Here is a 13,305-nt window from a genome sequence, read left to right on the forward strand (position 1 = left end):
TCAGGAATACATATCCATACTTGAAGTAGAAAAAGAAATAAAAAGTCTGAAATGTCGAAAGGCAGCAGGAGTAGATGATATTCAACCAGAAATGCTCAAGCATGGAGGTATAAAAGTCTTATAGTGGATGCACTGCATAGTTCAGAAGGCTTATATATATATATATATAAAAAAAAAAAAGGGAAATAAAACTGAATGTGAGAAATACAGAAATATTTCTCTACTGAGTGTTCCTGGTAAGATATATGAAAGTATACTTGAGAAGGATTGTGGAAGGGAGGCTTGGTGAAGATTCAAGCTGGATTCAAGCCAAATAGAGGCTGTCAAGATCAGATTTTCACTTTATGACAGATAGTTGAGAAATCATGGGAATATAACAAAGAACTGTATTTAAATTTTGTAGATCTGGAAAAAACAAGAGAGAAGCTATTCGAAATGCTACAGTTATATAGTGTCAATGGGACATTATATCAAGCAATACTTAGTCTTTATTTGAGTTGTAAGTCAGCAGTTAGAATTGAAGGAAGTACAGGAAGGTGGTTTAATGTTAAATCTGGTGTCAGACAAGGATGCACATCATCCACTCAGTTATTCATTATCTATATGGATCGCATTAAGATAGAAAGTGTATTAAAACTTATATCAAAATTGGGGATGTTAATCTCAGCTCTTTGCTTTATGCAGATGATGTTATACTTCTAAATAAATCCACTACAAGTCTGCAAGATTCCCTTACTAAATTGAATAACTGTTGTAATAGATATGGTATGAAGGTCAGCAATAAGAAGACAAAGATGATGAAAATAGGCAGAAGCATTGAAATTATCAACTTTCTTGAATGTGAACTTATAGAGCAAGTAAAACATTTCAGCTACTTAGGCAAAATTTTTAGTGACGATGGCAAATTAAATATGAAAATAGAAACAGAATCAACAAAGCTGATATAGTAGGAAGTCAACTGAATAAATTTATATGGAATAAGAGAGAAATTAGCTAAAACACTAAATTAGCTGTATACAAGACAGTATTCAAGCCAATTTTAACTTATGGATCTGAAAACTGGATCAGAAGTAAAAACCCTTGACCAAAGACTAGAGACTGCAGATATGAGACTCCTGAGAAAGATTAGGTGCACGAACAGATGGCATCAATGGCAATATCATATTAAAAATGAGGATATTAGGAAAGAACTTGTTATTGCGAGCATCCAGGAATGCGTTAGCACAGCCATTTGAATTATTATTGTGGGAAGTAGGAAGTTAGTAATGATGTAAATTTTTCATGTAGTACTACCATACCCTGTACACCCCTTTAGGGTATATATCAGGAATTTGATGATGATGCTCAGCTGAACTGACAGACTTCCGTGGTAGTTGGGAATCAAATCTCAGTGATCTTTCAGTCCATGACATTGCTACCCATCTCAGTATACCAAAATCCACCATTGCTTGTCATTCATAGATAGAAAGTTGATGGTACTACCACAGCTGAAAAATGCTCTGGGAGTCCACTGATTCTCACTGACCAAGATCAATGACCTTTGTCTCAAAATGTTCAAGCATCTCACACGTCATGAGCAGTGGACCTTGAAGCCAACCCAGAAAAATGCTGTGGAGACATCTGTCAGCATTAGAACTGTCTGCAGAGAGTTGCATGCCTTAGGTTACCATGGCAAAGCTGTGGCTGTGAATAAGTCACACTATTCATGGACTGTAGATGATTAAAAAAAAAAGGGTTCTGTGGAGCAACAAATCACACTTGTAAATGTTGAATGCGATGATCATTTTTGGATCTGGAGATCACCTGGGAACAGTTCGGGCAGGACTGCATCATTCAAACTGTCGTGTTTGGTGGAGACTTGGTAATGGTATGGGGATGTTTCAGTTGGATGGGGCTTGGTCCATTGGTGGACGTGCCCAAAACCATGACGTCTGATGGCTACCTGGACAACTTCATGCTTCCGAAGCTGTGGAAGAACTTTGGTGGTGCCCCATTCATGTTTCAGCACAATAAATACTCCATGTCATACTGCACTACTTTGAAGTGTTGGACTGGCCAGCTCAGAGTTCAGACCTCAATCCCATCAAACATCTTCAATACAAATTACAATGCTGAATTCGCTACAGACTATAGTGGCCATCATCAGCAATGAGGGTAGCTGGTGCAAAGAATGGAAGAATATTCCTGTTGTAATGTATCAGAAGCAGTTGAAAGCATGCCCCAAAAGATTGTTGCAGTTAATTAAGGCCAAAGGTAGTACTAGAAATTAATTAAAACTTTGACAACTAGGTATCCAAATACTTTTTTTTTTTCAACATAGTGTGTGTGTGTGTGGGGGGGGGGGTTATATAGTAATGCACTGTTTACATATTATGTTTGCATGAAGTGCTAATTTTTAATGAAGTGAATTTATTTCATTGTAATTTATTTTGACTAAAATTAGTACTATATATTTAAAAATACTTATTTAGTTGACTGAATATGTGAGTTTTTACTGTTTTCAAAAAAAGCAATGTGAAGATAACATATAATGGAAAGCAGGTTTCTTTTACATCACAAATGAAGTGGAACTGGAAGTATTGCGCACACTGGAGTATATGTGAATAAAAAGAACACAGTAAACAGTTGGAGAGAGAGAGAGAGAGAGAGATACACAGATACGTAGTGATATTGAAGAGTTGTTTTGGAACAAGTGAGAAAAAAATTCCATTAGCAGCAGTCTTTCAGATTGAAAGATGTTTTGAAATAACAGTTGTGGAAGAAAGTTATAGGAACTTTGGAACTTGATAAATGAAGTTTCTCATATAAGAAGAGAAATGTTTATCAGATATTAACAGTTCCATTAGTAGAGTAATGATTTAATGGCTGTTTTGGGAAATAGATAGAGCTAGTTAATTTTTAAATGTTTGATCATTGGAAATCCTTCATACATGAAGCAGAAAAAGATTGTGAATCTTGACAATGAAAGTAGAAATGTTTTTGTAGGATTTTTCTACAAGGCATTAAAAGAGGAATGCCAGATAGTGTTTGAATTTGAAACTTTTATTGTCAAGTTTGAAGTTTTCGTATATCTAAGAACAAGTAATCTACAGTTATTTCCAAGATAAAGTGGTTTTCAAGAGAAAATTGTTTCTGCCAAAGGAATAAAGAATCTGTTTCTTCCAAGAGAGGTCCAGATGCAGTTAAGACGCATAATGTTCTTTTTAGCTAGTATATTTTGGGCCCAAAAATCAGATAAGATATGATTTGTTTATCTTTTGATATTTAAGATAAGTTTGTTGTTGAAATAAAGTTCTGAATATTGTATAACATTTTTTTAAATTGTGTCTTAATATTATTATTAAACTGTTCTTTGTTTTTGTATATTGAAGCGTTCTTGAGAATAGACAGTAAACTATTATAGCAAATTACATATATCTACGATCTCACTTGAGTCTTAGATTTCAGTATAGAAAATCTGATGCCACCTGCAAACTATTTTTACAATAAGTGCAATGGACAAGATTTAATAGTTGCACACTTATTCACAATGGTGAAATCCACGACAGGATTAAATAAATAAATGATAACTTAAACTTTTTACAAATAATAAAATGTTTTAAAAACTTCTTCACTATCCTTCTGTACTTATTTTCTTTCCTATGCACTGCAGAGAAAGAAAAAAAAAAACTGAAGAGAGACTGAAATAGAGAGCCAAAAGGCTTCACTTCGGCGATGCAAAATTATTCAAATTAAGTGGATATTGGATCCAACATTATTTCAAATATTTTCTAAGCCGACATTATTTCATAATTTCAAAGCCGAATATAAGAGTTTCTCTATTCGGCTTTGAAATAATGTTGGATTCAATATCCACTTAATTTGAATAAACTGAAGAAAGACCTTAAAGTTAATTTTGGGTGGAATGCTCAGAAATGGAAGGCACTTATCATGTTCTATTTAAAGCGAAAATTTAATTCTTGTATGAAGTAATTCCACTTAAACAAAATGAGACAAAAAAGGTTAGCAAAACGGATACTTGTTAATAAGATAACAGAAAAAAAAAAAAAAAGAAAGAAAAAAAAAGAGGAAGACCAAGTTCTATGTAGATTAATGCAGTTAGAAGTGCTTTAGAAGATCAACATATGATATCTACAATACTGGAGTCTTGATAATAGACTAATTTCAAGGAAAATTTAATATTAAGTTAATAATAATGTAAACTTTTCATGCAGTTCTATACAAAGATGCACTCTCATTGGAAAGACTCAGGTTTAAGAGCAAAAAGTTCATTTACCAGGATTTTTCAACTGAAAGAGAGTTAACTGGTCTCATAAAGAGATAGCCGGATTTTACTGATGGAAACTGGGGTTTTCATCCTGCTAAAGAAGTTATAAGAACACATGCAATTTACAGTTACAGAAGATAATGCAAAGAATTAATCACTATATCATAAGTAGAATCAGCTCTTTAAGAAGTGGAAGTTACTTGACTTCTTAGAAACCTGATTTCAGTGACTTTTAGGTTTCAATTATCCCAGCCTCATCAAGGAGTGTAAAGCATCCTGTACACTCCTTGAAGAGGGGGTACTTATTATTATTATTATTGTACGGGTACCGGAGTCCAAAGACTCATCGTGGGAGACCGAAACTATCTACACAATCTATCATACCTCTCCTTGAACCCGTTAACAGACAAATAACTCACAACTGATTCTGGCAACCCATTCCACTCATTCACAATGCTCTAAGCAAAAAATTTAGTCCTCATACCCATACTAATCACAACCTTATTCAACTTCCAGGGATGAACCCCTTCTTATGGCCCCTATAGCCAAGTGCTGAAGCCTATCCCCAACATAACTCCTATATAACTCTTTAAGCAATTTAAATGTTTCTATCAACCAACTTCTGCAACCCACATATCCTCAATCTATCCTCACAGGGAACATTCCACAGACTACTCATCATCTTGGGCACTCATCTCTGAATCTTCTCCACTGCTTCTTCATCCTCAAAAAAAACCAGGAGACCACACCTAAGTACAGTAATCCAGATGTGGACGTATCAAGGCCTCATGAAGAGGTATAACAACTTCCTTATCTCTACATGTTAGTGCGTTCTTCAATAGCCAAGTAATCATATGGACTACCTAAGCAATATTTCCTCTAAATTTTAACTCTCTGTCTACCACCTCTCCTAAATCTCTATCTTCATCGGTTTCCTGGAGTACAGTGCCATTAATGTGGTACACACATTGCAATCTATTTATCCCAAAATGCATAATTTTACATTTCTCCACATTAAACTGCTACCCATTATCTTTTGCCCATACTAACAGCCTATTAAAATCATTATGCACGCTCTCCACATCATGTTAATTATATTACTCTACCTAATTTTGCATCATCAGCAAACAATTGAATATTTTCTTTCAAGTTATTTCCTATATCATTTATGCACAAATTAAACAGTAGTGGTTCTAGCAATGAATCTTGCTGCACACCACTAGTCACCTACTCTCTTCTAGATCCTGCTCCTCCATATACCATTTTTTTTTATATTTATCCAGCAGCCACTCGCTTATCCACGTAATCAGTGTCATGTCCATCCCCCATTTGTTATAATTTGCATAACACAGTTCCATGTAGTATTCTGTTTAAAGCCTCTGCAAAACCCAGCAGAATTATTGAGTAGCCATTTCCCTTATTCAACACAGCTTACTCTATTATAAAACTTTAGTAAATTAGAAAGGCATGACTGACTCTTTACAAAGCCATGTTGCCGCTCATACAGTATCATATTTTTTATCCACCCATCCTTGAATTTTACCACCATGCCTGAGATACTGATTGGCTATTGCTGCTGTAGTCTTAGAATCTCCCTTATGCAAGGGAGGTTCTAAGTCCTCTTTTCACTCCCTTGGAACTCTACCAGAGCTGAGATTTAAATTAAAGAGACTAGTCAGAGGCACTGTCAGTTTCCTTGCATATTTTCACAAAACCAGAGCTGAATTTAAAATGAGATTCTGCAATATCCTAAGAACCTCTAATTCATCCACCTCTGTTCCTGCATCAGTGTCTATCCCATATGTTACAGTAGTAACCTCACTTAGATGATATACCCTTGCAAAGTGATCACTCAATAACTTTACTATTTTACTGCTTCTGTTATCTCGTGACGATCACCATTTGTTAAGGTTAATTTTCCATAGTCATTCTTCCTCTTACTTGCTATGTAACGAAAGAACTTTTTGGAATTTACTTTGGCCTTCTCAGCTAGATTCTTCTCTTAATCTTATTTTGCCTTCTTTGCCATGCTGGTCACCTTTCTCCTTATATACCCTGTAGAGCATTTTCTTCTTCTGCAGGTTATGCTTAATGATATTACTCATCCATCTAACTCCTACCTGATTAACCCCTTCTTACCTTAGGTATACAATATTACTTCCCCTAGATGCCCCCTAACTATCTCACTTGCACCACACATCGTTGTGTTGCTGGGCTTTTTTGCCATGGTAAATCTTCAAGCTTCCTTCTAAGCCTGTCACAATCACCTGCTTTGTACTTACACATATACCACTTCTGGACAGAATTATCATTATTACAGGCGACTCCAGGGAGTCCTTAGACTCATCAAGGGAGGCCCTAAACATCATGTCCACACAACTATACAACATTCTCACAGTATCTATCACACCTTGCCTTGAACTCACTCACCGTCATAGCACCCACAACAGACTCTGGCAGCTCATTCCACTCATTTACCACTTTAAAAGAACCCAGCTCTAACAGCCTTGCTAACCACACTCTTGCCCAGCTTCCATAGGTGTCCCCTAGTTCTCCCATCACCAGTCCTGATCTCAAAAATATCCTCTGAATCAATCCTATAGAAACCCTTTAGAAATTTGAATGTCTCAATCATATCGCCCCTTTTCCGCCTATCAACTAATTTCTGCAACCCACAAATCTTCAACCTGTTCTCATAAGGTTCATTCCATAGACCTGCTATCATCTTGGTCACTTGCCTCTGATCCTCTCCACCTCTTCCCCATTAAGAAGAAACCTAGGTGACCAAATCTGGGCACAGTAGTCGAGATGAGGTCTTATCAAGGCTCGGTATTGTATGACTCCTGATATTGTACAGAGGTACAATAACTTGCTTGTCTCTGCTCATCAAAGTATTTTTCAACAACCAAGTGAGTTGATTTAGCCACTTTTGCAATGTGCCCCCCTAAACTTCATCTCCCTATCTGCCAACACTTCCAACTCCCTGGCCTCATCAATCTCCTGGAGTACAGTTCCACCAATGTGGTATACTGCTGCTAATCATTTCACCTCAAAATGCATAACCTTACATTTTGTCACATTAAATTGACATCTATTCTCCTTAGCCCAGAACTCCAATCTATCCAAGTCTTCCTGCATGATTTTGACAACTTCTACATTCACTATTGCCCTACACAACTTTGCATCATCAGGATCTAAGAGGAACAAATGTACCTCTTAGATCCTTCCCTATATCGTTAATGAACAAATTAAACAGCAGTGGTCAAAGAACAGAACCCTGTGGCACACCACTAGTCAAAAGCCGTCTTTTGGACTCTACTCCTGAATAAACTACTCTCTGATATCTCTCCATCAACCACAAACCTATCCATTTCACAAACCCTATATCCATTCCCATATGTTGTAGTTTATGGATTAGAATTCCATGTGGTATCCTGTCAAATGCCTTAGCCAGATCCAGCAGTATCACTGTAAACCCATTACCCTTATCCAGTTCAGCCGTCACTGTGTTATAAAACTCGAGCAAGTTACTGACGCATGATCTACCCTTCACAAAGCCATGCTGTCCCCTACTGTACAGTATCTCATTTTCATCAATCCATTCCTGTATTTTTCCCTTGACTACTTTCTCCAAGACCTTGACAACGACTCCTGATATGCTGATCGTTCGGTAATTTGCAACAGTAGTCTTGGATCCTCCTTTGTGCAGTTGAACTATTTTCCCCTCTATCCACACCTTCGGGACTAAACCAGACCCGAGACTCGGATTAAACAACATGATCAAGGGCACCGATAATTCTTTAGCCGCTTCACGTAAGACCCGTGCCGGTAGACCATCCAATCCCACAGATGTATTCACATTAAGATTCTGTAATAGATTATTCACCTCCATTCTTTCCTTCATTCATCACAATTCCCATAGAAACTAATGGTTCCTTCATTTTTTCAATGTCACCACCTGGATGATATACTCTTGCAAAGTGCTCACTCAGTAATTCCACTATATCGACTGATTCAGTGAGCTCCTTAACATTGGCATTCCTTAAAATCATTCTGCCATGTATAGTTTTTTTTTTGCTTGCAGCATATTGAAAGACTGTTTGGGATTCTCTTTAGCTTGCATAGCTAGTTTCCTTTCATAATCCACTTTTGCTTTTTTTACCACACTCGTTACCCTTCTGGCCTGTGCTTTATACCGTTCGTGTGCCTGCAGGTCACCTTTCTCTTTAAATTCCCTCCACAGTTGTTTCTTTTTTTGCAACTTAATGGTGTTATTCATTCATTTAACCCCTACTTGTTTTACTATTCAGACCCTAGGTATACAATCAGCCATAACCTCCTGTAAATGCTCCTTGACCACTTCCCATGCTCTATCGACATCCAGCCCTTGCAGTTTTATATGCATTGCACTGATCCAAGCAATCTCCTAAGCTTGTCATACTTGCCAGCAAGGTAATTCCACATATACCATGTCTTAATCGAAAATTCCACATCTTTAGCCACCTCCCAGGTCAAGACCTTATGATTACTCTCACCAATAGGTGGCAACATGATCATATTCATTATAGTCAAAATCTCAGATGCTACTACCAGATCAAGCACTCTCAAATCCCTAGTATTTTCAATTACATGCTGTTTCAGATAGTTATCCCTTAATAACTGAATAAAATCCATTTGCTTCCTCACATGTGTCCTCTCCTCCTTCCAATCAATATTACCATAGTTGAAATCCCCCATAATAATTACCATCCTTCCACTCATTTCATCAATTTGTTTTACATACTATCTCCACCATCTATTCCATCACCTGGTCTATAGCAGCACCCAACTATATATTTTATTCTGCCAGTCTTAATCTCATACCAAATAGCCTCAAATGAGCTCTTTTCACTATCCTACAATACAACTTCAATTCTCTTTGGCTGCAGTTCATCAGCTATCATCAATAACACTCCTCCCCCCATTTTATTCTCTCTGTCCCTCCTGAACACACCATACCCTAGACATTCTATCCCACTAACTATAACATCTTCCATCAGCCATGTTTCACTAATGACAATAACCTGTGGTCAGGAAGAGAATGTGGTCGGGAAATCACTCCCCACAAATAATTCCTCATTTTTTTCATCATTTAAACCATTTTCTCTCTCTGTATAGTTGATTGCACTTTCTTTGATCACCGCTCTCATTGCCATCTTGTACAACATCACAATTCCCTATCAAGCCACTATTTTCTCACATTCTGGCTTTCTTCAATCATAACTATTTCACGACCTGACACATACTTCAATTCCTCACTTTGCTTACACTTTTTGCACATTCTCCCACCACTATTACTTTCTATCCAAACTCCAGCCTCCTTCGGGAATGCATACATCCCACACACATCACATTGGACAAACTCCCTCACATTACAGTTTTTGAACAAAGGCGTCGTATTTTTGGACGCCATTATCTTACGTCGCATTGCCGCCATGTGCTCTTCTATGTTAAAATATTAATTTAAATAAAACAGAATTCACACCAAAATCACACAGACACAACAAGCTACCAAAAATAAACAATACTACGTTAAAATTTAAACCAATATTCCAATTTTCACTCAAAATTATACTCTTAGCTTTTGGGAGGTCCCTGAAAACGCTACACACTATGTAGCCCTCTGGCGGCAACTATCAATCCTCATGTTCCTCAATATTCCTCATGTTCAGCAATCTCCCAAGTCAAGACTGCATGGTAACTTTACCTCCAATCGGAGGCAATGTGGCCAACCCTGGTTATGAATATGAATGGCCCAATTCTATGACCACCTCCAATACTCCCTCATCCCGAGCCCCCTCCATCACATGTTGCCTCAAGTAATTATTATTATCATTATTCATGACACCTCCAAGGAGTCCGAAGACTCATCGCGGGAGGACACCTACAACTGTCTCAACCACTACACCGAACCTCTACTACGAATCATCTCCATCAACACCATCTACTGCACACCTCCACCACATCTCAGTAAGTGTATAAATTCCATTTCTTTTCTGCTCTGTGATCTTTCTTTCTTAAAATCTATATCTCCATAGTCAAAGTCCCCCTTAATAATCCCTCAATCTGCACTCATTGTACTAATTTGCTGATGTACATCAGTGGTCTGAAAATTTCTCGGCCTAACAATGAAAAAACGAATTTATAATTTCAAAATTATGTTTATTTTTCAACATAATCTCCCTCAAGACTAATACATTTATTCCAGCGATACTCTAGTGCCATTATCCCATTCTTGTAGTGGTTTTCAGTAAGATCTACAAAATACCTCTCTACAGCTGCAATCACCTCTTGATTCAAAGAAAAACACTGATCAGCGAGGAAAAGTATTAGTTCTGGGAAGAGACAGAAATGAGAGGGAGCCAGATCTGGTGAATAGGGTAGATGTTCCAACAATTCATAGTGCAGATCCTTTAATTTTCCCATTGTCAAAACACCTTTGTGGGCAGGTGCATTGTCCTAATGAAAGATGATTTTTTTCTTCTGCATAACGGGTCTTTTCTCACGAATTTTTTTGTCTAGTGTGGTTAAAAGAGTGGAATAATATTCCCGGTTATTGTTTTACCCTTTTCGAGATAATTAATAAACAAAATGCCTTTAGCATCCCAAAATACACCGATGCCATGACCTTTCCTGTTGATGGAACCGACTTTGTCTTCTTCGGCGCTGAACAACCAGCTTCTGTCCACTGTTTTGACTGCTGTTTGGATTCTGGTGTGTAACAGTGAATCCAAGTCTCATCCATAGTAATAAATTGACACACAAAATCAGTTTTATTCTTGTTTAAATGCTCCAAGCACTGTTCAGAGATTTTCATGAAAGTGCGTTTTTGATCTGCTATGAGCAAGCGCGGCACCCATCTTGCACAAAGCTTTTTCATTTGCATTCTTCATGCAAAATATATCCTACACATTCTTTTGAAATGCCCATGGTCTCAGCAATTTCACGCACTTTGACCTGCCAGTCATCCAATACCATATTGTGCACATATCAATGATTTCTGGTGTTGTTACACTTTTCGGATGTCCTTCATGTGGATTATCTTCAAGGCTGGTACGGCTGCATTTAAACTCGACAGCCCATTTCTTAATTGTCAAAAATGAAGGAGAAGAGTGCCTATATACTTTTATGAACTTTGAATGAATGTTTTTTTGGCACAACCTTCTTTTAGAAAGAATTTTATAACCGTACGATACTCAATTTTATCTATTTCAAGTGATACAGACAACACTTTGGCTTCCGACAGCTTCTATAAAAAAAAAAAAACTACTTGATAGAATGACTTGCAATTCACATCGATGATTATGACAGATGTGCCAACTTAGAAAAAAAAAAAAAAAACCTTGCAGATTGTGTTGTCATTTATGGTTGAGGCTGACTTAGACCACCCACGTATGTCTTCCAGATCATCCTTGGATTCTGCTGGTCTATAGCAGCAACAGCTGTTTATTTTGTCTTACAGCTGTTACATCCTCCTATTCTTTTTGGCTGCAATTCATCTGCTATCAGCAGCAGCAGCAGTAACCCTTTGCCCCATCGTATCTTCTCTGTCTTCCTTGAAAATACTAAACTCTTCGCATTCTCTCCTTGCAACTATAGCATCTATTCACCTATACCACCCTATTTGCTTAACTTTTTCTAAATATGAGCATCAGAATGCTCGGTGAACAAAGCTCTCTCTAGACACTTAACACCAAAACCATTTAGATGCAAATCCATCAGCATTATACAAGGAGTAGGTTGATAATTATTCAGCATCTCTTTGACAAAATTTTGCTTAGTGCATAGTTATCAACAATGTGCTAGAATTTAATTAGACAAAAACTCAGAAAGAATACAAAAACTATTAATCTCTGAAGAAAATAATATTCCACTTACCAATTACACCATAAAAGTTCCCAATAACAGAGGTAATGAAATTGTTTCCACTCCTGTTGCACATTGATACTTTTCTGGTACGTTATAATTGCCTAGTAAACATAACACTTATCACTTAACGTTTTTGGCATTACAAATGATATTAATATGACAAAATAATATAAGTAAATATTTTACAAAAATACTAAAGTTTTATTTTTTCCTCTTTAGAAAAGATACTTTAACTCATACATGAATATGTAAGTGTGATATATGAAACTTATGTGTTACAAATTAACTTAAGTCCCTTCTGTAATTATAATCACATCCAAATAAAGTTCATTCACAACAGTTGGAATAAATCCAATTTCTTTACTTTATGTGAATCCCATCCAGAAAAGCTTTAAACACACAGTACACTAATATAGCTATGGGAACTATGGGACAGATAATCTGAAAGATTTTGGATATTTTAGCATTTCAGTTTTATTTCAAACCAGGTTTTGGTGCCTTTCCAGTTAATTCTGTGATAGGTTTGAAATGTATGGTCTGACAGGCCTGTTTTTACCAGAGTGGAATAATATAATGTGGTGTCGATGTTCATCTTTTCTTGCACCCTGTTTCCTGCCGCCCGCATGCAATTTCTATCTAAGCGCCCCTGTAACGACCCAGGTGGTTCTTCTAAGATAATAAAAATTTAAATTATTTGAAATTTCTTAAATAAATTTTGATAGAACAGCCACGTGTTGGTTCACTAAATGTAACGAACCGGGTGTGTTGACTAGGCAGGATAATCGTTAAAAACCTGAATATTCAAAAGTTATTCTCAAAAGTTAAAGCAAATTTCAATAAAGCCACTTCATTTTAATCGTTGAATATAATGATACAGGGATTATAGCCTTCTCACCGACCCAAATCTCTAACAAAATTAAAATGAATTTTAATTAAAGTTAAAATTTATTTGAACTAAAGTTTAAAAAATTCTTGCATTTTACTAAATTCTTAGTAACTTTTAAAAATTATTAAAATTTTTTACAAGTGTAACTATCTTTTAGTAAAATATATAAAAGAAACTAAAGATAGATAAGAAAATAAGAAAAGAATTCAGAAATAATTAGACCATTTAATATAAGTATTCAAAA

The 13,305-nt window shown here is 36.4% G+C and overlaps 1 protein-coding gene across 1 annotated transcript in view; it reads right to left on the reverse strand.

The window, feature by feature from the left end:
* Positions 1 to 13,305, reverse strand: part of LOC150096684 (tetratricopeptide repeat protein 39B-like) — a 300,955-nt gene that overhangs the window by 111,651 nt on the left and 175,999 nt on the right. Inside the window, exon 11 of the mRNA XM_090408472.1 lies at positions 12,185 to 12,276. Within this exon, the coding sequence (XP_090264598.1) occupies positions 12,185 to 12,276 (92 nt within the window). The remainder of the gene's footprint in view (positions 1 to 12,184; positions 12,277 to 13,305) is intronic.

The sequence above is a fragment of the Typopeltis vanoorti genome, chromosome 18, assembly GCF_054136105.1.
Source record: "Typopeltis vanoorti isolate ZY-2024b chromosome 18, IOZ_Tvanoo_1.0, whole genome shotgun sequence".
Taxonomy (NCBI): Eukaryota; Metazoa; Arthropoda; class Arachnida; order Uropygi; family Thelyphonidae; genus Typopeltis; species Typopeltis vanoorti.